This window comes from Coturnix japonica, chromosome 15 (assembly GCF_001577835.2).
Source record: "Coturnix japonica isolate 7356 chromosome 15, Coturnix japonica 2.1, whole genome shotgun sequence".
NCBI classification, from domain to species: domain Eukaryota; kingdom Metazoa; phylum Chordata; class Aves; order Galliformes; family Phasianidae; genus Coturnix; species Coturnix japonica.
Window position 1 is genome coordinate 589,737 of NC_029530.1, and position 26,647 is coordinate 616,383.

Here is a 26,647-nt window from a genome sequence, read left to right on the forward strand (position 1 = left end):
GTGCGAGAGATTTGGTGGAAGCAGAAGGAAAGAAAAGCAGCAGCAGTGCCACAGGAGTGCTGCAGCCCTTCTGTGCTGCCTCATTCCTCCTCCTGTCTGAATGGGCCAAATTTGTCCCCCTATCCTTCATTAGTATCTTCAGTGTGTTTGCAATGGAAGGTGCTGGTACCTGTGACCCCGTGTGTGGCAGAATTGCAAGCCTGATCCAAACACTGATACAGAGCTGGCCCCGGGCAGGAGCTGCTGCTGGTGGTGACCCCAGGCAGCCTCCGTGGCAGCCACCTTCTGCAGGCTGATTTCTCCCTGCCAGGAACGTGTACAGCAGCAGAGAGCTCTGCCTGTAAGCGGCTGCTCCTCCTCCACCTCTGTCCAATTATTTCAGATGATCCTGAGTGATCAGAGGTGCTGGGTGTGACAAAGGCTGTGAACATGCTCCAGACGGAGTCAGAAGTTTAAACAAGTGGGAATTGCTGGAGCACGGTCCTGTTTCAGAGCTGGAAGTGGAGGTGTCTGGGCAGTCACACGGTGCCTCCTGGGAAGCTTGGAGCAATTCAGGTGGATGCAGAAGCACAAATACCTTTACAAACATACAAAACAGTTGCAGTCCTTGAGTGAAAAGCAAAGTTTGACTTGAGAGGTTGGCAAAAGAAAGGAGATTGGTTGCTGTGCTGATTGTGCGCATGGCACTGTGTGCAGGAGATTAAACTCATGTGTTGGGACTTTTGCATTGCTGGCCCACGTTTTCCTCAGCATGAGATGATGAAGCCATGCCAGAATGTCAGGGCTCTGATGCTCCCAGTGACCATGTACCTAGAGTTTTGCTTGCAAGTTCGAGGTTTAATCATTAGAGGTTGGATCAGCAAGGCATTTTCTGTTGTATAAGGTGAGCAGGAGGGTGAGTGCTGCTGTGCAGGTGGTGGAGCAGCAGTCTGAACCTCGCAAACCCTTTGAGATTTACCTGCCCACAACTGATGTTCTGCACAGTGGGACAGAAGCATGAGATGAGGCAGCAGGACCACAACTGGACCCAGCCCTGCCTGCAGGGGTGGAATCTGCGGTTCCCCTGCCTCCGTCGCAGTGATTGAAGTGGGGAGTGTCCTCCTGCCATGAACAAACAGCTTTTCTGGAGCCTCCTGTCCTGTCATGGTAGAAAGCAGACAGGAGCTGAATTTTCCTTCTGGGGAGCATTCTGCAGATAGTTTTGCTTCAATGGAAGAAGCATAAATGTCCCAACGTGGCTGTGCTCACCTTGTGGAGCTGTGGGTACACAGAGCTTCCCCAGTCCTTTGTGCGGGATTCATGGGCTGAAGGCATCTGTTCCCCGACACGCTCGTGGCTGCTCACTGAGCAGAGCCTGAGCACAGCAGAGCTGAGGCGTCTCATTGGAAAAGCCGTGCAGAGAGCAGGCCTCCCTGCGCAGAGTGCAGGGCTCTGTCGCTGTGGCTGGAGCCCAGCCAGCACCATACATATATATTTAGCCAAGGACAGAATTTCCTCTCCCCGCCCCATCTCTGATCTGTGCTGTTCTCTCCTCGCCCATCATCGCGTTGTTTCTGCTCCTCATTTGTCACGTTCTCAGCTGCCTGCACCCACAGCTCTGTGCTGCGTGCGCCCATCCCTGCCATTGCCTCCTCTGGGCTGAGCTGCGTGCTTTCCTGCAGCGGCTGTTTTGCTTCCAGCTGTGCTGCGGTGTGACAGCACAGCCCTGTGTCAGCCATAGCTCAGTGCTGCTGGAGGAGCACAACTCCTGCTCTTTGTTCCTGCCAATGTGCTGCTCTCCAGGAGCATTTCTATGCTGCTTTGCGGTGAATTTTGCCTTCTGTGAGTTGACGTCTAATGCTATGAAGTAATGTATTTTCCTTCCTCTTCTCAGAACCCATCTGCAGCCCTGCAGGCTAGAAATCCCCTGTAACAAAGGAGAATGTAGGACACTGCTGCTGGTGCCCAGCTACAGCTCTTCCCTCGCGCTGCATCTCCTGCCCAGAGGGGCTCTCTCTCAGGTGCAGTTGCCGAGCTGGCTTCTAGAAGCCAAAGGAAGCAAGCACTGGGTTTTGCTGTAGATTCCCTGCTGAGCTCTGCCTGCATGGGGAGGTGGGGGTTATCGGAGGGGGCAAAACAAGCCTTAGCTTGGCTGCCTTTGGGAGGTTTGCACATGGACCAACCTGAGCCCGTGGCTGTGGGTGTGCCCTGCAGCACATCGGTGTGATACAAACATGTTCTTTCCTTGGCTCATCTCTCAGGAAGGTGGAGGAGGCTGAGTCAGACCAGACAGCCCTCACTGAGCATTTTGAAGGCCCTCAGTAGCCAAGAGCTTTCCTTCTGGGTTCCTTTTCCCAGTGTGCTTTCTGCATTCCCAGGCTCGGTGTCCTGCCTTGAATTCCTCCCTGGCTGTCAGTCCTGAGAGCTGTGTGTGCTGTGGGACACAGCAGCTCCTTGTTCCTGTCTGCACTGTCAGCTCGGTTCCTGGGGCCGTGTGGTTTTCTCTCCACCAAACCAGTGTTGACTTCATCCATGATCCCACCACAGAAGAATGCTCCTGTTGGGTGCCGTGGGCTGGCGAGGACGCGGCGTTCCCCCTGTGCCCAGGCTGACAGATGCCTGTGGCTGGTGGCCGTGTGGCCTGTGGTCTTCAGGAAAGCGTGTTTCAAAGCATGAGAACTCATGGAGGTTGGAAGGAGTTTGGTTGCAGCTATTGTGGTTCACAGTGTGGAAGGTCGTGTGGCACCTCTGCGCTGTCACAAGTGAGTTTGGATGTGTCTGCGCTGTCCCCAAACCATCACTCCTCGTGCCTGGCACAGAGCATGGAATCTCTGCTGCTCCTCGGCCACGTGTGGGCTGCAGGCTGCAGTGGGGGAGCGCCCAGGCAGGGAAGCAGAGCCAGATATTGGGAATCTGAGAGGGGACAAAAGGTGTCTTCATCCTTCCCTGCTTGTGGGCAGGAGCTGCTCAGGGACCTGTGCATTAAGCTGCGGCCGGATGGTCCGAGTGCGGCGGGGAGCGGAGCCGGGGGTGGCGATGCAGCCGCCGTGCGCGGAGCTGCGGGCGGTGCGTGCGGTGCGGGCAGGAGGGAACATCGGGGAACATCGGCGCTGCGCTCCGAGCCGCCCCGCGCGCGTGTGTGTGTGTGTGTGTGTGTGCGGCCGCGGGCGGAGGGGCTGCTGCGTGGGCTTAGCGAAGGCTGGGAGGGAACAAACACATGGGGTGGGTGTTTTTTCGCTCGGGCCGCAGCGGCTGTTTGTGCCGCCAGCCGCGGTTATGGATTCGCTCGTTCTCCAGGAGCGGTTAGTGGAGAGGCTGCTTTCCCCGCGGACGCAGGCACAGCGGAGCCACCCGGCCAAGCTGAAGGTATGGGGATGTGTTTATAGCGGCACGAGGGCGGGGGGAGAATGGTGCCCGAGCAGCCGGCAGCCGTGCGAGAGGAGCCCTGTGAGGAGCGATGGGGCGGAAGGAAGACGGTGAGGACGAGATGGCCGGGGGCGAAGGAGGGAGGGGAGAGGAGAGAAGAGGAGAAGAGAGCCTGAGAGCCTGAGAGCGGGGCGGGGGACAGCTGGGATGCCATGTTTCCGTGCCGTTATCTCGTGCGGCGATCTCCTCCTCGGAATGGCGTGCGCCTGCATGGGCGAATCGGGCACCGGCGGTGCCTCCAGCAGCCTGGCTGGGGGGGCCGTGTTCGGGCTGCGCTTTGCAAGCCCGTTTTCTGCAGCAAACACCGGTGGGCGAGCGGCCCTGCTGATCCGCCCGTACGTATCAGCGGGCCGGAGGAGGCACATGTACACGGGGCACATCCCGGAGCTATGGGGGCTGTGCATTTCTCGGCCCGCTGGCAATGAAAGGAAGCGAAGGGCACTCTCTGCTGCGGGGAAGGGCCGTGCTGGTGTGTGCAGATGTGGATGTGGTGGTCGTGCGAGGCCAGAGAAAGGAAAGGACCTTGGGAGGGAACAGGGCGGCTTCTGCTTCCCCACCTCCCTGAGCCGGGTGCTGACAGAAACCGGCAACCCAGGAAGCCCCTCCGTTCTCCCTGTGCTCCCATCCGTGCTCTCCATCCTGTGTACGGTGGCTCTGCGGCCAGCATCCATGTTGTGTACTAACAAAGATGCGGAGCCTTGAGCAGGGCAGACAATGGGCTCAGGAGGTTACTGGGGCTCTTTATGTGCCACATTGATTTTGGCACACTGAGATGCCTTGCAGTGGCTGGGATGGGAGCATGCACTGTGTGTCTGAGAGCTGAGATGTGTGAACTGTGGGATGCGCTGGTGGTGGTGCAGGGACCAAGGAGATCTTTCCCAGTGAAGAGCTGTTAAAGGAGTTGACCCCTCAGCACTGTTTCTCCTGCATTTTTCACCCTTTGCTTCATGCACATGATGGTCATTGGTTGGGTGGGGGAGGCAGAGCTGGGGATGGTTTTTCCCCTGCAGCTCCAGCTGCCTCCTGCCATGGGAGGGAAGCCCTCCACTTGGCCTTCTGCTCAGTGCTGCCCTGCCTTATTGCAGGGGAAATGGCCACCTGAGCCATGGGAAAAGGGCAGCATCCTGCGCCAGCTGGGATTTGCATTTCTTATGAAGCATCCTGATTCTACTCAGCCATGGGGAAGTACCAGCAGTACAGTAAATCCATGCTCTCTTGGTTGGGCTGAAAAGAAACAAGAGATCAGGTTCAGCCAGTTACACCTGGCTGAAGTAAGCAGGGTTGCACCAGAGATCTCCGCTGTCAGCCTTTAGTCATCTAGTTGAAAAGACAAAGAAAAGAACAGCAACACACCCCAAGTATCTGCTGTGGTGTTATTGCTCTGTGCCCAGTGTTGTTTCACATGGAAAGTCTCTGGACAGAGCAGGCAGTTTTCCTTCTAAAGGCTGTTAAAAATCAGCACAGGTCTGTTCCCTGTGCCCAAACTAATCACAGAGTCCAGTGGGCTGCATAGCTCTCTGTGGGGAGAGATGCATGAATCATACAATCTCAGCATCCTTCAGGTTGGAAAAGACCTCAAGGATTATCAGGTCCGACTGACAGCCCATCCCTACCATGCCCAATAAATCATGTCCTTAAGTGCCACATCTCCTTATTTCTTTAATACCTCCAAAGGATGGTGACTCCTCTGCTTCCCTGGGAAATGGTTGCAACTTGGGAGAGGTCCCTGAGTCTTGTGGATGTGTGCACTGCCTCACACCACTGCCAACGCAGGGACCCACCTCTCCTCCACCCCTTGGCTTTGTCTCGGGGCTTTTCAGCTCTTCTGAATGCAACTCCCTTTTGTTCGAGCAGGAGTGGTGGCACACCCTGACCTGCTTCTGTCCGTCTCTGCCCTGCAGGACCATGAGAAGCAGTACGTGGGCTTTGCCACTCTGCCAAACCAGGTCCACCGGAAATCTGTGAAGAAGGGTTTTGACTTCACCCTGATGGTTGCAGGTGAGGCTGCCCGTGGTGGGGATGCTGAGTGCGGCTTCTCCCCCTGTGGGGTTGGTTTGGGTGGTGATGGTAGGGCTGGATGGGGACTGAGGGAGAAAAGAGAAGGGAGGATGCAGAAAGCTGCAAGAGCACATTTTTACAAGGATTGAGACATCTTGCAGAGAAGTCCTCCCACTGCTGGAAAAATATAATAGCCATAATCAGCTCTTGACAGCTCATATCTCACTTCCTCTGGCTCAGGATTCAAAGCCTTGCTCAGAGTTTTATTTGTAAGTCAATTAGTGGGTCACTTTGCTTGCTTTTCCCTCCTTCCCTTTGCACTTTGTCAATTAGGAGAGTCGGGTCTGGGCAAATCCACCCTTGTCAACAGCCTCTTCCTGACAGACATGTACAAAGACAGCAAGCTTCTCAATGCTGAAGGTAAGTTGGGGACAAAGGGGGGTAAACGGGACCTTGTATCCACAGGGCTGCCCTGTCCTAGGGCCCAGTACTTTGGCTCCTTGCTTCAACAGCAGCTACAGGCGTGGCTGCATCACAGCCCTGGCCTTTGTTGCTGTGGTCTCCTTTACTGGCTGTCAGGACACTGGTATTTGAGCAAAAAGGGATTGTCCGCAGGGTTCTTCAATCCCATGACAAGGCTGCAGAACAGCACTGTCCCTTTGGGATGAGATGCCGAGTTTTGTCTTTTGTTCTTGGATGATGGAGTGCAATAGAGATTCCCTTTTCCACGTGACTGGACAAAATGTTTGGATCAGCTGGGCTACAAGCAGTATGATAGTTCCTGTGTCTTGTCATGGGTCTGCCTGCTGCCAGCCTCCCTTACCACCCCTCCCCTGAGACTCCTTAGAGTGTGATCAGGGTTTTTTGAAACCCCTGTTACTGCCTGTGCTCAGTGATAAGGGGGGAGCCAGCTTGTTGTGGGTGTGAGTTAGGATCCCCACCATTACTGCGGGGCTTTAACTCCTGTGTTGCTGTACAAAGAGAGAATCAACCAGACAGTGGAGATTGTCAAGCACACGGTGGACATCGAGGAGAAGGGTGTCAAGCTGAAGCTGACCATAGTGGACACACCAGGCTTTGGAGATGCTGTTAATAACACTGAATGGTGAGCAGGCTGCCACTTGAGCCACATCTGTTTTCTGTGGATGCATCACTGAAAGGGGCTCAGGCAGTGGGGATGGGATGACATATCTTAGTCCATAGGGACGGCATGCTGTTACACACATGGTTGGGTTTTGATTGAATTGTCCTTCTCAGCTGGAAGCCCATCACTGACTACATCGACCAGCAGTTTGAGCAGTACTTCCGTGATGAGAGTGGCCTGAACCGAAAGAACATCCAAGACAACCGAGTGCACTGCTGCCTGTACTTCATCTCACCCTTCGGGCATGGGTGAGACTTAGGCTAGAGGGAAGACCTTTGTGCCCCTGGGTTGCCCTTCATTTGGTCATTTGCTGTCTGGCTGTTGGTGCAGATGGAGAACCACCCAGCTTCTGCCCCTTGATGAGCATAGCATCCTTTCTGCTCTCTGACAGGACAGATTGCCCATAAACGGACAGAGCTGATCTCCCTCAGGTCTGCAGTCTGGTTCTGAAATCAGGAGAAATGATGATACACAGATTTGTATCTTCCTATCTACCTGAGCCTGACTGAGGGATAGGAAAGAGAGTTTTAAGTTGCCTTTGATCCCTGCTAGGCCTTACTGGCTTGTGTGCCAGCCTAGTCCAGAACAGCTGCAGGGGATGTGCTGGCTTCCTACGATAGAGGACAGCTGGTGGGAGGCCAGGGCTGTGACCTGGGCAATATTTAGTCTGTAAGGGGAACACTCAGCCTCTGTCTGCTGAAGAGTTTCAGCATCTGAAGTCTGAGACAGATTTCCTGACAATGCAGCCCGAGTGGGGGCTGCCGGAGGCTTGTGACAGTGCTGTCCTTTTCCCTTTTTGGGAGTGGTGGGTGAAGTGGAAGAGGCTGGAGGGGGGAGCTGCTTGCTCTGTCCTTGCTAACCTGGTCCGTCCTCATCCCTGCTGCAGGCTGAGGCCCGTGGATGTCGAGTTCATGAAGGCTCTTCATGAGAAGGTTAACATTGTCCCCCTGATTGCCAAAGCTGACTGCCTGATCCCCTCAGAGATCCGGAAGCTAAAAGAGAGGGTGAGATGTCTTCTACCACAGGGATATACCTGATGTGGTGGCAGGGATGTGCTCAGGAAGGAGAGCAGTAAATGTGAAAATATAGATAGACAGCATAGAAGTTTGTGTGTGTGTGTGTGTGTGTGTAGTATCTGCAGATTGAATTGCAGCAGTGCTGTGTGAAACCTGTGAGAAGGGAAGTCGTGTCTTCAGAGAGGCCAGCTCTACAGGAAGTGTCAAATCCCTTCCCTGTTTGCTGTAGGCAACAGCAAATCTGTGGTTATTAAACCCATCATTTCTGTATTGTTCACTGGGGCATCCTTTTGTTCTTGTTTTGCATGGACTCAGATCCGGGAAGAGATTGACAAATTTGGCATTAAAGTGTACCAGTTTCCTGAATGCGACTCTGATGAAGATGAGGAGTTCAAGCAGCAAGATAGAGAGCTGAAGGTAAGGAACCAGTTCATTGAGGAACTGGGAAGTCTGGCTCTTGGATATACTGGTTCTCTGGGAGGATCCAGAGCTGTCCTTTGTGTGCCAAAGTCCTGTGAAGTGATGCTGGTAACCCAGAGGCAGCCTGTATCATTGGAGACAGACTGAAGAAGGAAGCTGTTGTCATCGCTGGTGTCATGAAGTGTGACATAAAGACATGGGACCGGGTGTCCCACTAGGTGCTGTCAGTGTTTCCCTAGTGTTCCTTGGGTGGATGTTTAAGAAGAAGGCTGAGTTGTATGGCATGAGAAGGTCAGGCTGGGAATCTAGCCACCTGCAGATGCCATTGCCTGAGGCTTTTCTCTGTAATTGTGTTGTGGTGTCCCATGCATGTGTGGGTGTCACTGTCTTTCCCTTCCTCCTCGTGTTCTCTGCCTGAGCTTGGCCCTTGGGGGAGGGATCTATTGACAGCCACAAGCTCAGCATCACCTCTCTTTCCAGGAGAGCGCTCCTTTTGCTGTCATTGGCAGCAACACAGTGGTGGAGGCTAAAGGCCAGCGAGTCCGTGGACGGCTGTACCCGTGGGGCATTGTGGAAGGTAAGTGCAGTGCCATGTAATGCATTTGTTTCTAACTGTGCTCCCTCTTCTAAAGGGATAAATTTCATCAAGTCCTTAATAACCTTGGAATGGCTTTTGCTGCTATTGCTGACACCCCTGTGCAGGCACATTGCTCTATGGTCCTGCAACTTGCAATCCCAGAATTCTGTATGTTTGCTTGTGGGTTGGTGCCAGCTGCTTGGGATGCCCAGCTGCTGGCTCTTCTCTCTTGCTGGCTCTGGAGTGGGCTGTACCTGTCTGAGTGCTGGTAATTGGCAGAGCTGAGGTTTGTCAAAGCTTCTCCCAGCTCTTCACAGAGGTAAATGGAGATTGCCACATCAAGCACACAGCTATCAAGTGCAGCACTTCCCCCCAGAGTCCCCAGGGCTGCCTGGGGCCTGGCCATCTGTGCTAACAGCAGCCTTTCAGCTCTCCAGACTATTCCCTGCTTGTTGCTTTGCTCCTCAGGGGCTGATTCAAGTTTCCTGCTGGAAGCCACCCTGCCTACAGCAGCCTTACAGTCAGTCTGAAGTTCTGAGAGAATGACCAATTTGTATCCAGCAGTTGCTGCCCTCACTGGGGATGTAATGATGACATCCTACGTACCTGGGAGCAGCATCCTCCCTCATGGCACTGCTATATGTGTTTTATTAATCCTCTTACCCAGAAAAAGTCCTGGGAATGCGATGACCTCAGCAGCCTGGCCACAAGGCTGTCAGGCACAGAGCATCACTAAGGCCTGCACCGAGGCTACGGGGAGACTCTTTGGCACAGGGAGAGGGAGAGGGTGGTGGGATGGGGAAAGGAGCCTGATTTCAGGCCTGGGTTCTGGGAGGTGAGAAGGGACTTTCTGAATGGAGCTGGTGAGGTGTGATGTCCAGGTGCTCACCTGTTCTTGCTTCTGTAGTGGAAAATCAGGCACACTGCGACTTTGTGAAGCTGCGGAATATGCTGATCCGAACACACATGCAGGACCTGAAGGATGTCACTTGTGATGTCCACTATGAGAACTACCGGGCTCAGTGCATCCAGCAAATGACCAGGTGGGTCCTACTACTTTGCTTAGAAGGTGTCTTGCTCTCTGTGGAGCTGGGGCTACTCTCAAAGTTTGTAAGGGAAACGGCACAGGAACGTCAAATAGCAAATCCAAGCTTGTCTCCCACAGCCCGAGTCCGCAGCAGGAATTTGCTGAGAATCCTTGTTCCTGCTGGATGATTCCTGCATGGATCTTGGCAAATAGACCTGGAGAAAAAAGCTCTCGAGAAGAGCCGTCCCTATCACTGGCTGAAATACATCCAGCCTAGTAGTCCCAAAATAGGTATCTGAAATGCTAGAGGTCTGTGAGAAGTGTCACAGTTGCTATTTTGACAGGCAATGTATCTGTTAAAAGAGTGGGGTGATGAAAAAGCAGTAGCTTAGCTAAAGAGATGCTTCAAATGTTGATGCTATTTCTCACGCAGCAGACGGTCCCTTAGCAGTGAAGTCTTGGAAAAACACTATGGCCATTTCTGCCAGTGGGGTAAGGTTTCTTGAGGGAAACGTTGGAGGGGGATGTGCTGAACTCCAGAGCTGGAATTGATTCAGTAAGGGGCAAACAGTGACTCCAAGTGGTGAAAGCCCGAAAGTGCTAATTTGAATTCCCAGCTTTTCTGCAAAGGGCTCCTCCGACTTTCCAAAGTCATCTTCCTTTTTTCCCCGTGTACTTGTTATTCCTCAGTGTTATCAGTATTAGCCCAGACTGAGTTTTCTCTGGTAGTTACCCGTGAACTTCTATTTTGAGGACTTTTGTTGGCTGTACTCTTGTTTTATGCCTGAATGCATCCTACACGTCTTTGCTGGGTTGCCCCACAGGCTGTGTATGTGGCTGGCTGCCTTTGACAGCCATCAGGTGCTGACAGCAAAGCCAGCTGAGCCGTAACTGACTGCATTTTGTCCTCTGTCTCTAGCAAGCTGACTCAGGACAACAGGATAGAAAGCCCCATTCCTATCCTGCCCCTCCCAACACCAGACACTGAGACGGAGAAACTGATCAAGATGAAGGATGAGGAGGTGAGAACCATTTCTGCCTGGGCCTTAGTGCTGGAATCTGACATGTTCCTCCAGGACTGCCCCACAGAGGCTCTCCTGGGGCTTCCCACTCCTGCCTCCCACCATCGTGGGCTCCTGGTTGATCGTCTCTTTTCTTGTCTCATGCAGCTGCGGCGGATGCAAGAGATGCTGCAGAAGATGCAGCAGCAGATGCAGGATCAGTGAGATGGAGGTACTTGGAGGGCAAAGGGAACCCCAACGACCATCTGAGGCCTGTCAGGAGCTGTGGATGTTTGAAAAGAGGTTTCCCATTGTATAGAGACTTGTGGGCAAGATCTGCACTCGCATCCTCTAATTTATTAGCAGCAATGCTGGCTTTGCAGTCAGCTGGTTTGTGAAGAAGGTTGTTACTTAACTGTTTACTGATGTGTTATTTTGGTTTTTAATGCTTTCTATTTTTTCTCTTTTTGTTGAATTATTTTTTAAGTATTTTTTTAAGGGAAAATAGCCCAGGAAGTCTCTAAGGCATCCGAAAGCAAGAAAGAAAAACAAAGAAACAGATTTCCCTTTCCCATGTACTAACCTCTTGTTTGGGAATGCTCTGGTATTTTAAGTCCTGGTTTCTCTGGTGTACGAACTTGAAGAATATCTGTGTCAATGCACGTAAATGTTTACTTCTGACTGAGGTGCTGTGCCCCCTCCCCCGCTCCCCTTGTCTGGGGCCAGCACAGTTGTTGTTAAGGCAGCCATTCCTCCCTGGGAGCTCAAGCTGTGCTGCCCAAAGTGCAGGGCTGAGGGGTTCTGTGTGCACTGACCTGCTCAGGGGTCCTGCTGGTTGTCTGCCCAGGTTATTTTGTTTGGCTTTTTTCCAATTGGTTGATTAGGTTTGTTATTCCTACCAAGAAACTCCAGATCTTTGCACTGAGCGGCAGGGAACCGAGTCTCTCAAGGTGTGTTAAAAGAAACAGCTTCCACTACCTTCAGCTGTGTCTTCCTGGCAGAGAGCATGAGTTGCTGAGGACGGCCTGTGAGGAGGAGGGATGATGGAAGCAAACACCTCCCCATCCTGCCGGCCGTGCTCTCAGCCCATGGCAGCCTGGAGGGGTTGGCAGGAGCACCCCAGCTGGAAGCACAGGGCCCGGCAGAGCCGGGGTGAAGGTATCTCATGGCGTGGTGCTGGTTATCCAGCTGTTCAATCTCCAGTGCCTGCACTGAGGAGTGCTGCAGCAGCTGCAGTTCTTGGCTGAGTCTGCTTTGGAGAGAGAGAAACATTCATGTCTGAAAGGCCAGTAACAGCCCACATTTCTGTCTGAGATTCTCCTGGGGAAAGGGGCTGTTTCTAATGCCTGTACCAGAGATCTTACAAGCAGCCTGACCAGACAGGCTGCTGCAGAGAGCAGGAGGTGGCAGGGGGGCTGTGTAGGTCAGTGTGACAGGAATGTCACAGTACATGGCTGAGTGCAGCCCAGCAGACTTGGCACTTCCCCTTCCCTTCCCCTGGGACACAACCTTTCTCCCTCTGCCCAGCTCTTTCTGTCTCAGTGCTGGGAAAAGCAATGGATCTGCTGGGCAGAGATAAGAGCACTGTTTGGGCAGCAGCTTCTGTCCTATTTTTGTTTCCTGCAGTATTTTTAACTCTTAGCACAGACAGAAGAGAGCTGTGGAGTGTGATGTGCCTGACAGGGCACGACTGACCAGCAACACTGCAGTGCTCGCAGGGAATCAGTGGCTGCTGGAGGGAGAGGCATTAGGCTCTTACCTCCAGTCCAGGGGTTGCTGCCGTGGGATGGGCCCTTCTGCTCCTTTGGCTGTCAGCCCAATTTCTCTGTTCCCCTTCTCCCTTTGTGTCAGTTCCCACATCTCTGGCTCTTTAGAGTAGATCTCCCTGTGCACAAAGCACAGTATTGGCCAGGAATACCCAAACCCTAAATTCTGTTTCTTGGTGCTGCATTTCTCTGATTTTCTGCTGGGCTTTAGAGCTCTGATCAGGGCTTTTCCAGGAGGTGCAGAGGCAGGTTTCAGTTATTCCCTGGATGGAGCCTCTGCCCAACCGAGCATGGGCTGTTGGGGCAGGAGAGATCCTGGTGTTGTGGAAGGTCAGAGCACAAGTGGAAGCCCACTGACAAACATGCAGGCTGAGCAAGAGCAATGTCCAAGGCAAGTCTCTCCTAAGCAGCCTTCTGCTGCCTTGGGGGGGAGGAGGTGGGGATAAGCTCAGCAGGACAGGGGTGCAGGCAGCTCTTCTGACTCAGTGTTTTTTATTTTCCTTCTCCTCTGTGTCAAGCTCATAAGTGACAGTGGAAATGCCAGCCTAGGAGAAGGAATGGGTTCAGCTTGTCTTCAGTAACATGCCCAGAACCAGGTTCTTAAGGAGGAAATACAGCCTTTTTTCTGCAGCGTGTTTGTGTGAGCAAGGGAGTAATCTGAGGTAGGAGCTTTCTACAGGTTTTCTGGGGCTGGTTTGCTGCTGCTGGAAGCAGAGGGAATGCTGAGTTCTCAACTTTATCCTCGCTAGTGTAACTGGAAACACTTTGCAGTAGCTGTCCCCTCTTTTCTTACATAAGTCTTGTCTGTTAGGAGGACGTTGTTACATATGAGCCCTGTTCAGCTAGATAGTCCTTTTTAAAATAGATTAATTCCCAGATGAAAAAACAGCAACAACAAAACTCCAGACCTTTACTGTTTAGCATGCACATCAGAGAGGTGACATTTGTTATCCTGGGCCGTGTGCTGGTTGGAGCACAGGGTGCTCTGCTCACAGGCAGGCAGGACTGCCTGAGTGTTCATCTGCCTTGTCCCTCCGGGTGAGGGAAGTCTCCCATCAGCTCAGTGCACATGGCTCCTAGATCACATTGATAGAGTCAGCTCTGTCCTCTACAGAACTGAACTCTTCAGCTATCAGCTGGCAAAGATGGTTTGAGCTGCTCTTATTCAAAACACATAGGAGTGAGGCACTGCAGACACAGCTTCTACAGAGGGACAGAGGTACTGAAATCCATGTCCTGGATAGATGGTCCCCTGCCCAGAGCATCAGAGTTAGGGGGCTGCCTGCAAGTGGATTAGACTGACTTTGGAGGGCATCAGGGACCTGGACTGACTTAGAAGGTGACACCTGTTTATTAAAGGAAAACTGTTTATACTGTTGCACTGATCTGCACAATAAGCTGAGAAGATATACCAGAACAAGTGCAGCTCAGTTGTTTGATATTGGCAGTGAGAAGTGTGGATAGGAAGGCAGTCTAACACCTCCCCTTGCATACAGCCCCATAGTCTCACATGCAACCTCTGCACCCTCAGGTACGTTCCCACACCGCTGCCAAGCTTTGCCCTGCCAAGCTGGACTCAGCAGGGGCTGCGTCCTGCTCAGCAGAGCTGCCTGTCCCAGGCTGCAGCTGGGCTGGTTGGTGCACATCATCTCGGCCCTTCTGTCTGACTGGGGAGGGAGCCATGGCATGAACTCCTTGTGTGCTGCTGCTGTGCTGGTCCTGCCTGTGCGGTTCCTCCTGCTGCCTCCCCGCATGCCTCCCGCTAGAGAAGGGGCTCTCACTCCTTGTGCTGTGTGATGGCATTCCCTGCTGCTTCTCACAAACCCAGCCGTGCTTGCTGTAACACTGGCTTGCTTTTACCATGCGACTTCCTCACCCTTCACTCCACTCCTAAGCTCTTTGTTTCCTGTCTGTCATGTTAGGTTATTATATTTTTTGTAAATTTCTGTTTGAACATTTTGTCATTGTGGGAAAAAAAGAAACCTTTTAAAACATATCCATTTTATTAAATGATTATTGTTATTATTATTAATAATGTTTACTACCTGAATTGATCAGTGAAATAAATACATTCAAGAAACCAACCTATTTCTGTTTGATTTTCAGTCTTCTTTGGCCTCTTCTCCCAGGCAGCAAACAGGACCCGAGGAAATGGCCGCAAGTTGTACCAGAGGAGGTTTAGATTAGACATGAGTGTATTTTTGATCCTTGTACATAAGCTGAACAAATGATTGTTCAAGTATTTATATAACGCAGCTTCTGAATGAAGGATGTGGTCAGTTTTTCACAGTAAAGCTTCTGAGAGCTGACACTCACTATCAGAAGAGCAGACCCATGGAGCACTATCTTACCCAGCCTGTCATCCTTCCTGTGGAGCCAACCAGCTTTATTGTTGTATGTTACCCCTAACAGTCAAGTGAGGATGGAAGCACATGGAGAACTTTCTCCTGGGCTCAATTAGCAGCAGGATCACTAGAAAATAGTTTATTTCAGCTGTGGTACAATTTGGTAACTTGGTTTCAGGTTTAAATGCATTCTGAATGACTACTTTGCAGTTGAGTTTGTGTTGTTTCTGTTGCAATGGTGTCCTCTTTTACCTCCTGTCTGCCTTGCTTGGCCAAAGGCTCAAAACTGAGAACACGTGGCGGAAGGCCTGACCCACTTACAGTAGTGAGAGGCAGATCTTCACCCTGCAGGTATTTTGTCTGTAGAATAAGGAAAAACCAGGCAGTAGAGTTTGCTGCCACACTTGAATTCATTGCACTGTTTGGCTACTTTTTACCCAGAGCATGTGCACAGGATGGAGCTGTTGGTGCTGCCAGCATCTCTGCCAGCAAAAGCATTTCCTGTGAGCCAGACCGGCTCCTGTTTCTTGGAAGACTTGTTTAATGAAGATCTGCTTGTGGTGGCAGCAGCACACTCGCAGGAAGGCCCCATGTGGGAGGTGTCCCTGGGATGAGCCCGACCCTTATCTTGTGAGCCAGCTGCAAGGGGACCATCCGGGAGCTCAGCTATGCAGCTGCAAAAACTCCTGCACTGGCTGAGCTGCCTTAGGACCTTTCTGTTGTATTCACTGTAAAACCAGAAAGCGGGCAAGGATTCATCCACCTTGGTAAGTCAACAAAACTACCTTCTGCTTGTTCTTTCTTTTCCCCCCCCCTTTCATTCTGACAGACTGCATGGAAGAGCAGTGCCTTGTTGCAGGCAGGTGCAGTGGTTCTCTTAAATAAGTTAGAGCAGTTTGTGTTCAGAGATGGTGGGAGGCTGCAATTCCTCTGCTGTATCATTGACTCCTGCCTCTCAGAAGCAAAAACTGGCAGACTATGTTTAACCTGTGGCAATAGTACATTTATTTCTGAATCTCCTCTTGCAGTTTGCATGAACAAAGCTTTGCTTACAGGTGTATCTTGGAGCTCTGATAAGACATGAACAGTTCCACATTCCAGCTTTTTACTTCCCATCATCAGTTTCCTGGCTACCCTGGTAATGCTCTACAATGTAATGCTGAAAGTATCAGCAACTCTCAAATGCTTCTGCAGATGAGTGGAAATGAATGTGATGGCTGCAGCCAAGCACCCCCGCATCAGTCAGCTCGTATCCCTCTGCAGACGCAGGGCTGGAAAGAGCAGGAATATTCCTGCTCCTGTAATGAGAGACCAAGAGTTTTCACGACACCCCTTTTAACTCTGTTCTTTTCAGGTCTCCATAGTCTCACAGTTCGTGGTGTCTATTTGCCTGGCCTCCACCTCACCCGCTGTCACCGAGGGAGTGTTTGCAGGTGAAGATGAACAGTGGGATTCTCTTCTTGTCCCTCCTTGGCTTCCTCCCATTCGTGACACCTACATGCCCTTCGCCATGCAAGTGTGCCACCAACATTATTGACTGTATGTCAAAAGGCCTAACAGTAACTAAACTACCAGCGGCTTTCCGGCCATCGGCTGAAATTATCAACCTCAGTTACAACAGGCTCACCTCTATTCCCAGCGGGCTCTTCGATAACCTGCAGAGCCTCCAAGCCGTGCACTTGCAGGGCAACCCTTGGGAATGCAACTGTGACATCCTGTACTTGCGCTCCTGGCTGCAGTGGCAGCAGAACCGAACCTTTTACAGGGATGTGAGATGTGCCTCCCCTGCTCATCTTCAGGGCCGGGTCATTGCGTATCTGACAGAAGATGAGATCAGCTCCACGTGCCAGTACTGGTACTGCACCCTGGCTTTCTTCTCTCAAGTTGTTCTCATCGTCCTCCTTTTCCTCCAGGCTGTTTTGGTCATATTCATCATTATTTACCTGCAGAGGTTTCGGAGAATGACTGCTGAAGCGCGGAGCACCACCCGGGACCTCTACCAGCAGCAAGCAGACACCTGGTCCCTGCAGGAGCGATAGGAGCTGTGAGAGCGAGGGTCCCCCTCATCGTGTGGTTTATGAGGGGACTGTTCAGTGCAGCATCTGATGCTGACTGCAGCCCGCAGCAGGACCTGGAACTGATCAGACACTTATTCTGTTTCCAGGGAGCAGATCTTACGCTTCTTAATGCTTTGAACCCCTCAGCACGGTCTTCATTGCTTTGCTTTTGCTGAATGGCTGACAGCAGTTCTGTTTGTTCAGCCTAAGGAAACCATGAGCTGCAGTGAGCAGAACCAGTGCAGCAGCTCTCGAGCAGTGCTGGAATATGCCAGCTGTGCAGAACGTCAGCTGTGCTTCCCCTGTGCTTGTGGTCGCTCTGGCTGAGGCTGGGCCCGAGCTGAGCATTGAGCGGGGGGTGATGGAGAAACGTCGCTCGGTGCCGCAGCAGCCCTGGATGAGCGACGTCGGGTTTGTGCTGCTTCAGCCTTCGGCACTAGAACAGAGCGGGACTTTCTTCCTGCCCGCTGTATCTATCGTGGCGGCGTTTTTAACCCCCTGCTGCTTTTAATACTGACTTCATCGCGTTCCTGCCGATCTCCCGGCGCGGTGCAGGGCCGGCCTTGATGCTCCGTGGCGCTGCCCGTCCACCTGCCCGCACCGCCGGTACCGCGCTGCTTTTGTAGCCAGGCAAATCCGGAATAAAGTAACGGTGAATTATGATGTCAGTGGCGCTGCTCGGCGACTCGTTTCTTCGCGCTCCGTTCGGCTCGAACCTCGTGCCAGGCAACTGCAGCTCAGCAACGGCCGGGCCGAGCGCGGCTCCGTGCAGCTGGTGCAGCTGGTGCAGCTCAGTGCAGCTCAGTGCAGCTCAATGCAGCTCAATGCTGCTCAATGCTGCTCAGTGCAGCTGGTGCAGCCCGGAGGGGCACGAGCCGTGGGCACGCGCCGAGCCCTAACGGTACCGGCTCCTCACGGCCCCGGCTGCTGCCCGTTGTCCTGCGGCTCTTCGGGCCGCTGTAGTTGAACGGGGAGGCGCAGGAAGGGCAGCCGGGCCGCCCGCTGCGATGTGCCCGAGGAGGGCGGCCTGCCCGCGGGACAATGCTCCGGGCAGCGCGATGGAGCCCCGTGCGCGGAGCCGCCCTGGAGCGGCCGGAGGAGGAGAGTCCGGTGTGAGGTGAGTGTCCCCCCGGGACGAGCTGGGCCGCGCCGCTGCGGCTCCTGCCGGGTCTGCGGGGACAGCGGCGGCTTTGCCTGTAGATTTGTAGCTGAATTCCCCTGGGTCAAAGAATGTCATTAGCAGAACATGGCAGGCACCGGCAGAGCTGCCAGGGCCGGGTGGGAGCAGCTCCTGTCAGTGCTGCTGTGGGGCACTGGAGAACCTTCAGGACTCCATGTGCCCACAGAGGCAGAACAACTGCTGCCTTCAGTTCTGCTTCCCAGTGTCCTGGCTGTATATCCCTGAATTCTGGCACAAGAAAGGTAAAAAGCCTTTTTGGCATCTTCGACACCTGCAAAGAATGTGACCAACCATAGCAAAGTGATAATGAATTACATGGAGTGCAGAGTGATTTGTAGGCTGTGGCAGCACTTACAATCCATAAATCTGGAGGCCGCATGCCTTGGCTTCTCCTGGCCAGGAAAGCTGCACGTCACAAATGCTTTCCTGCCCCGCTGGCCTGAGGAGCAGGCTGTGCAGCTCTGCTGTGCTGTGCTGAAGGGAGCTCTGGCTTTCCTTCCAAACTGAGGGGCTGTCCAAGGCTGCACAATGATCTCTAAGGCTAGTTAAGCTTCTTTGCAAATCCCTGCATGGTATCAGGGCTAATGCAACACCTGAGCATGCTGAGGGCTGCCAGGCCTGCTGCATGGGCTGCTGCACTGCTGGAGGATCAGAGTGCTTCCAGGCAGCTTCTTGCTTTGAGACACTGACAGGAAGAAACAAAACAACAAAAAAACCCAGAAAACTAAACCAAAATGTATTTCGAGCCTGCATGATGCAGAGCTCCAAACCTGGCTAAGGCAGCTTAATACCACCCGAGGAAAGGACCCAGGGGCTGGTAAGTGACACTAGGGAATACTGCTCTGAAATGGCTGTGACTGCAGGGAACAGAATATACTGGGAGGAATTTCTTTTTATTTCCATACAAGGGGATTAGGCTGAGAGTTATGAAACCCGAATGCTAAGGACGCCCTCTGGATAACACACGGCTCGGGCCGCATGGCACTGATCTGATGATTGCTCCTAAGCTGCCCCGGCACAGCTGCTTGGTGCCGGGCGCTGTCACTCGCTCTGCAGGGAAACAGCCCAGCTCCCCCGCTGACCTGCAGTCTGGGTTTGCTCAGAAGAGGGCAGCAGATCGCTTTTAATCCCCTGTTCGCTTTTACCTGTGATACCGATGTGAGACCGCGGCCTGGGACCTCTCCCAGGCTCTGAAGGTGCAAACGTTGCATTTTCAGCCAGTGGCTTTTAGTTTAATCAGACTCTTGTTGCCATTCCAAAACATCAGACTCAGGGGCAGGGGAAAGCGGGCATTGCGTTGTGATGGCTGTGATGGAAACAGTCTGGGTTTGGAGGGCTGAAATCCCACCATGGTGGATGGGAAAAAAACTGCCCGTTGTCACTGAGCAGTGAGAGCAGGGAGCTGGGCTTTTACCTCCATCACTCTGGAGCTCACCAGGAGGTGGTGCGGGTGCCCACACTTGCTCTGTCTCTATTACCCATCTTTCAACGCGGTGTCAGCAAACTAATTTTTTCTTGCGATGAGACTTTAATTCCCTCCCATTGATCATGGCCAAAGTAGAGAGCTCAAATGGAGATTTTATTCCAGAACAATGCCCCCCTTATGTGCTGTGCCATGATCTCTGTGAATGAATCTGCTGGTGAAAAGAAGCCTTTTCCCCAGGCCGTTTTGTACCTTTCTCTGTTGAATCTTCATATCTGATCAGTGGAATGGATTCCTGCAGGGGGAGAGAGATAAAGCGTGGGGCCTTTATATTCCAGGGAGCATGAGACAATGTGGCAGTCACTGAGACTTAGGCATCATATTTGGTTTCCATAAGTCACCCAGTGCTGCAGCAAGACCGTCTGGATTAAAGCCTCTGAAATGGAGGGCAGTTTCCCTGTGCAGCTGTATGTAGTTTTCTGCCTTTTAAGTTCTCCCTTCAAGTTCATCCCAAACCTCCACCCTGTTCCTGCTGTCCCTTCACACACACTCTGTCATCCTTCTTGCCCCATCCTCAGCTCTGCTGTGAGCTGCTGCCTCTTCAGTCCATCTGTACCTGCTCCCCCCTTCCAAGTGCTGCCAACACTTCTTGAGTTGTCCATAAACTACAGCTTGCTACTTTCCTGTTTGGTTCTTTGCCGGCCAAACCGCACTGAATACATCAAATAGATTAGTTCGATGATCCACTGCAGAAGGCTTTGAATGAAAGACACTAGTGAGCTTGTTCACTTCCTCTCCTCACATCCCTCCTGCTGCTGTCTGTCAAGAACACCACTGTAATGGTCCGTTTGCTTCCTTTCCTCTTTGCCTTAGACTTGCAAACGTAGTAGGAGCAATATTGTTATTTCTGTGTTCCCTACTCCTAAGTGAAGGGAAAATCCCTCCAAGTCCTACATCTAAACCTCAGTGTGCAAACCCCCCTGACGTCAGCAGAACCTCAGGTAGATTTCTGTATCTATCCATTATCTGTAACTTGAAATGACACGTGTGGATCTGACGGAAGGCTCTGCATTAAGTGCAGCACAGTTTGAAATCTGCGGTGACATTCACACTCTGATAACTGCAGAGATCCTCAGGTCTTGGAAGAAGTCCCAGCACCCCTGGAGGTGCTGAGCTGCTGGTGCTGACACATTGAGAGTCCAGTTCCTGCTGCATTGCTCTCGTTTCAAAGGAAATATCAGCCAGGGAGGGAACATCTCCCTGTTGGGAAGAGCTGGGCCTTCCCTGAGGGGGGAGATCTGGGGAGCTTGTGAGTATGGAGAGGTTTCTGGCAGCAAGCAGGAACACTCACTGCTGTCCATTTGCTGCTGTGAGCTGCCTGCAGAAGGTCCCTCATTCAGCTGGGGAGGAAGATCCTCACTGGAGAGCTCAGCTTCAGAACTGCCCACAGTCAGAGCAGACTGACAGCAAGCAGTCTGCAGAATGAAGTCTGTGCACACAGACTTATTGGTAAACTACCAGAAGAGAGTAGAAGAAAAAGGATGTTTCTCTGGCAACGAGGAGCTTGATCTGGGCTGATTACTGAGAATTTATAAATGCTGAAGCAGCTTTTGCCTACTGAGTTGGCCTTGCTGTATCCTCAGCAGTTTCTATAGATGGAGAATGAGTGGCAAGAACTAGCAGGGAAGGGAGGATCTGGTTACATGCTTGCAGAGGAATGCTGGAATTTCTTTGCCTCTGGATGCTGGTTCACCTTTCTGGCTAATTCAGCCCTGGTTGAATCTAGCACAGATGGAAAGGGAGGCTCTTCTGTTGGGGTTTATTGCAGCTTATGTCACTTTTGTCAAACTGTGCATAAATAAAACATAAGCTGTACCGGAGTTGCTGCATCTAAGCTTGCAATGGAGAGAAAAGCATCTGAACTTGTGGGCTGCCACGAGGTGTGCCACAGCTTCACAGCAAAGCAGTTTTTGTGGGAACTCTGTGAGCAAAATGAGAACGCTGAATTCTGTTTTATTGAGTAGAGTTATCAGAAAATCAATCTCAAAAGTCCGCTGAATTTTAACATCTGTAAATGCTTTGAGACTGGTGAGTGAAAAATGCTGGGCAGAGGGAGAGGGTGTATCTGTGGTTCAAAGCAGGAACAAGGGGATTCCTCCTGTCTGCAGCCCGGCTGTGCGGGAACTTCAGAAAAACTATTCCTTTGCTTTTAAAATACATCTGACTGTACTAAGTGGCATAGTGTTCCCAGAATGTTTTCCTTGGCTTGACCAGTGTCTCCTGGCCTCTATTCCTTCTCTCTTCCTTCTCTCATTCTTTTCAAATAATTCAATTTGAACCTTACTTTACTTAGTTTAGGTTTAATATTTCCCTCAAATATTTAAGACTGATACTTATCTTGAGCAGCGAGCCAAGGAATCACAGAAATTCTGTTGATGTCTCACCCTTCCTTTGCTGCACAAAGGCTTCCCTAAGAAGATCTGTAAGCTCCCCAGCTGCCGCTTGTTGCATCCGGACTCAGCATAGCAGACTTAGTCTGGGTTGCCTTTTGGATGCTGGGACACTTCAAAACAGCACAGGCACTGCTCATCCATTTATCCACCTCGTGTGGGGAACAGGCTTATTAAAATAAAGATCCTTCTCATCAACTGATCTCGGAGTAAGGATGTGCCTGTCCTCACTGAGTGCATCAGCAGCACAGCTGGGCTTGAACACCACAGCCTCAAACACCCACTTCCTGGGCAGTGGGAGGGATGTACAGCCCTGGGTGCTCTTCCTTGATTTCTTCTCCATATCCGCATGCTGCAGAAGATCGACCACATCCCCCTGTTGTTTGGATAGATTTCCTCTTCTCCAGACCTCAGTGCCTGAGGCTGTCAGCTACCTCTAGATCTCAGCACAACTTGAACCAAAAGAGCTGGTGCTACAGGCTGATGTCTGAGCCTTGGGGAGCACTATCTGATCAGACTCTGGGCTCAGATGAGCAGCAGCTGCCACCTCATGGAGGTTTCACAAAGTGCTGCCATGAGTTTTCTCAAAGTGTTCATACCCTGGATGTTACAGGAATGACAGGGACAAAGGCAATCTTTCAACGTGTGGTGCAGCTGGGAGCTGCTGCACTGCAGTGAGATCTCTGTAACTTGGGTCTTGTTGAGCATGAAATGTACGCTGCGGTCTGGCAAGGTGCAGAACTAACAGTGGGAGTGGAGATGGGGCAGTGTCCTTTTTCAGTGTGCAAGGGAAGCCAACTTATTTTCCCCACATGTCTGTTTGGCCATGCATTTGTTTGATTTCTCTCTGTTGTGCTTCAACAGTACGCCCAGCTCTACTACCGAACTGCATTACCTGTGAGGGATGTCTTCAAGCCATTTCTCCTAGAGGCTTGGATGCTTGGATGCTTTTATGCAAAGGCACTTGTGGTGCTCAGAGAAGGGAGGGCAGAGTACTTGCCTACCCCATAAAATAATGCTCCTCCACCCACGCCTGGCATAGCTGTGTTTTTCTAGCTCTTTTGTGGTTCTCTTGTCCTCCCCTTGCACCCTGCTCTGGCCATAGCGATTGGCTAAATCTTGCATTCCCCCATAGGACCCAGGCATGAACCCAGCCAAGCTTTTTGTACATGTTTGCAGATGGACTTTTGCCCCTATGGTTTGCATAGCCCCCTCTCCACCCATGGACAGGCACTCCAGTGCACGGAGTGAACGTTTTCCAGCCCTGAGCTGCCAGATTTAATTAATCTTCTGCTAAGGCCGGGCCAGTCTTTCTGGGAAACTAGATCCACTGGGCTGTGCATTCCACAAGCCTCCCTTTGCCTGGCGTCTTACATATCTGCACAGGAAAAGTCCATATACTTGTGTCTTGGGATTGGAGGGGGCAGACGCTTGGGGAAAAGAGAAGAGATCAAGTTCCCTACGTCTCCCTCCTGTCAGCAGCTGCCAGGAGCTCACCATAGGCAAAAACCAACCACATGCTGCTGTAGATGCCTTGGCTTTTCCTGGGTGGGCACAGAGGCCTCGTCTGGGGATGCACGCATGCAGTTTTCCCCACCTCCTCCGAGGAGGCAAGTCTCTCCTTCCTTGCAGCAGAGCTGTCTGTGCACAAAGAGCTGCCATAGCTTCCTAGGACTGTGTGGCATGGCTGGCATATCACTGCTCTCCAGCTTAACCCTTATCCCTTCTCTTCTAGCAGGATTCCACTGCTTTCTGAGGGGGAAAAAACAAACAAACAAAAAACAACACAAGGTTTTCCTCTGGGCTCCATTTAACCTCTGGATAGTAATGTTCTTAACACCGTTGCCCTTTCAGGCCACGGACCCCAATTCCCTTCTGTACCTTGAGGTTTGTGAGGTCCTTGAGATAAAACATTCTGAATGGCATGTGGAAACAGGAGTCAGGAACTCCATCTGGACTCACACTGAAATATGCTGGGCTCCAGTTGTGCTCTTAAGGCAGGTCCAGCCCATGCCATGGAGATGTGTTCAGCAGTTCCTTGGAGAAATTTTATCTTAAAACAAAATAGCTCTTTTCCACTGTGCCCAGCACGTTTATGTGTTTTCAGGCTCACCTGCATTCTTGTGCTTTGTCTCACAGTGGGTTAGCACTGGGGCCAGAAGAAACAAACACAAGATTGTTCTGTCTTCTGCCACATACATACCTGACCTCTGTTGGTACCACGCTGCACAAGGCCACTGATCCCTCCTCTGGGGGCAAAAGGCTCCCATCCAAAAGACCACGATCAAGCAGAATGCTGGCCAGACCCATTTCTGTTAACCGAGTCTATCTTCCCTTTTAAGAAAAAGGAGTCTAATGGCACTCTCTTCCAAAAATAATAATTAAAAAGCAAAAGCTTTCATGAAAGCCAATAGCGCTCTGGAGAAAGAAAGATAGGGACCTTTTTGACTTGTGATGGTGGCTGGATACTGAGCTATTTGCTTAATGTGGGGGGAAAAAACAGATTTGACCTGTAGGGTTTGTTCTTGTTTGATGAGAGGCTGCAAATCTCCCTCTCTCTCAGCTGGTACTTTTTTTTTTTTTTTTGAAAGGACCTTAGTTGTCCAGCCATTTTTTCACCTTAGCGCTGCCTCACACCACTTCTGACTTTGATTAATAGGTCTCTGAATAACATGTTAATCTAACTTGGGGTCCTTGCCCCCCCCCCCCAACCCCTCGTCCTCAATGCCTCGCTCCAGAAATATCAGAGAAAACACACAGAGTTTTTGTCTCCCTACAGAGCACTTGTAGCTTTTGATTAATGGGTGGAAGGGCCCAGCTCCAGGTTTGTGGCATCTCTCCTGACTGCAGAAAAATAAGCAAAAAGTCACCAAACATGACACAGAGGAGGAAAGTTCCAAGAGCTGCAGCAAGAAGAAAGAAAGGAGGGAGAACAGCTTATAATTCAAGATGTACCCCAGTTCAAGCTTTGGTATTTGTGAGTCTGAGTTCAGACCCTCACCTCCACCTTAACCTTTCTTTAAAATGAGCTCAGAACATGTTGCTGGACTCAGCAGTTCCCAAGCTGGGGGTGTCTTAACTTCTAATATCTGCATTGTGAGCCACTCTGCACATTGCCCTGGGCTGACACTTCAAGCGCACGTGCTAAGAATGGCTAAAGTGGCTTAATAAAAAAATCAGTCCTTACACTTCAAACAGGACTTGTGTTTTCCCTCTTTGCCTTCAAACTCTTGTCCATTCTCTGAATCAAACTTCTTTTGGAGCTTCTGAACTGATCAGAAACGTGTTTTGTTCCTGTTTTCTGGCCAGTGCTGAGCTTGGAAAGGCTGTTCTTGTTTTACTTTCATGTGGAGGCCAGACCTGCTGGAAATTTGCTTTTTTTCCTTCAAGGTGGATGATTTGGTGTGACTACACATATAAGAAGCTCACATGAGGGCTTGTCTACAAGGTGTGATTAGGCTTTAATGGTTTGGGAAGTCAAAGTGATCTAGTTATGTTAGTGTGAAGTAAGGACATCCAGCTGAAGGCTCTCATCACAAAAGCTGTTCCTGTGAAGGAAAATGAAGACTGATGTGTGTACAACATTATAGCTCCCTTCCACTGCATGCCTTCTATTTGAGCAGACCACCCCACCATATTCCTTCTTTTTGTCCTGAAGTAACTGGAGCGAATCTTACATTGCTTAGCTGCTGGTATAGAGCTCTAGGATCCAAACTAGGCTGTAAGAGCTATGGGGTTTCTTGTGTGTATACTCAAAGTCTAAGCAGGGAAATGCTCACCCTATTAAGAAAAGAGAGGGAAAAATATTCCATTTAGTTCCCTGAGTATTTTGAGCCTGGATTTTTGGTCAGAATACGGGAAGGGCTTTGATTTGTGTAACTGAAATAATTCCTTGTGCCAAGAAGTCCTGCATCCTCAGCCACTGGCCAAAGCTTTCAGGTAAGAAAAATTGCCTCTGGTATCAGGGCAGTTAGCTGCCTTCGTCTGGAAGGAGTCTGCAAAGCTGTATGGCCTTTCCTGGTACCAGAGTGGAATCGCATGTCACTGTACGGCTTTTCTTCTTTGCTTGGAGTCTTCCTGGAGGCCTTGTCAGCCCTTGAAGGACCTGTCATCCAACTCATTCAACAGCTGACATGCCTGGAGGATGCGTCTGTCCTTGCTGACAACACCTTTGTTTCCCATGTGATGGATGGCCTTGTGGCCCAAGCTTCACCATTGTCCACTCACCTGTGGCCTTGCTCCAGTGATCCTTATCTCTGCCCTGGGTATCCACTCCCTGCAGAGAAGGTGAGCGCTTGCCAGTGTTGTGCCTTCTCCCTGGGTGCCTCCCCAGGATCAGGTGGGGTGGAAGGGCAACGAGCATCCCCTTGAGACTGAGTGAAGCCAAGCTGTGTTGTTTACCTGAGCCTGTGTGGCATTCAGCTCTTATCGTGGAGGGGAAGGCAGATAGGAAGGGTTCTTTTCATTAGTCAAACAGCCAGGTTGTATAGGCGGTGTGGAAGCACTTGTCTAATTACCATTCTCTGACTCTCACATCCCTATCTTGTAAATCACCAATCCATCACAGCCCTCTTCTTCGTATTGTTCCATAATTAACTGGACAACTACAGGAGCATTGTCACAGCTCTGCATTTATAGAGAAGGGACAAAGACCTGCAGGAAGGTTTCAGTCTCTTTCAGCTTTTTTCCTCCTCTCTTGAAATTTTTTTTTCTCTGTCTTCCGATTCTTCTCATGACTCCAAAGATGTCTCACCTGCAGCTCTGAATGAACACTGATTTGCAAACCTACAGTCAGCACAGAAGGAGCAGCCACAGAACAGACACAAGGATTTTTACTC

The 26,647-nt window shown here is 51.3% G+C and overlaps 2 protein-coding genes and 1 long non-coding RNA gene across 3 annotated transcripts in view; all 3 read left to right on the forward strand.

Annotated features, from left to right (window-relative positions):
* The first annotated feature begins 3,194 nt into the window (after nt 1-3,194).
* Nucleotides 3,195-14,386, forward strand: SEPTIN5 (septin 5). The gene is given in 11 exon segments (XM_032447921.1): nt 3,195-3,345; nt 5,307-5,403; nt 5,737-5,844; nt 6,304-6,508; nt 6,661-6,795; nt 7,434-7,551; nt 7,879-7,980; nt 8,464-8,560; nt 9,468-9,603; nt 10,507-10,609; nt 10,757-14,386. Coding segments are annotated over 11 exon segments (1,248 nt in total). The 5' UTR covers nt 3,195-3,255; the 3' UTR covers nt 10,814-14,386.
* Nucleotides 14,387-14,453: 67 nt separating this feature from the next.
* GP1BB (glycoprotein Ib platelet subunit beta) lies at nt 14,454-17,424 on the forward strand. The gene has a single exon (XM_015877571.2). The coding sequence runs from the start codon at nt 16,139-16,141 to the stop codon at nt 16,736-16,738; it is 600 nt and encodes a 199-aa protein (XP_015733057.1). The 5' UTR covers nt 14,454-16,138; the 3' UTR covers nt 16,739-17,424.
* A 183-nt stretch (nt 17,425-17,607) lies between these two features.
* LOC116654124 overlaps nt 17,608-26,647 on the forward strand; it is a 94,980-nt gene continuing 85,940 nt past the window's right edge. Inside the window, exon 1 of the long non-coding RNA XR_004309057.1 lies at nt 17,608-17,873. This is a non-coding gene — a long non-coding RNA (uncharacterized LOC116654124). The remainder of the gene's footprint in view (nt 17,874-26,647) is intronic.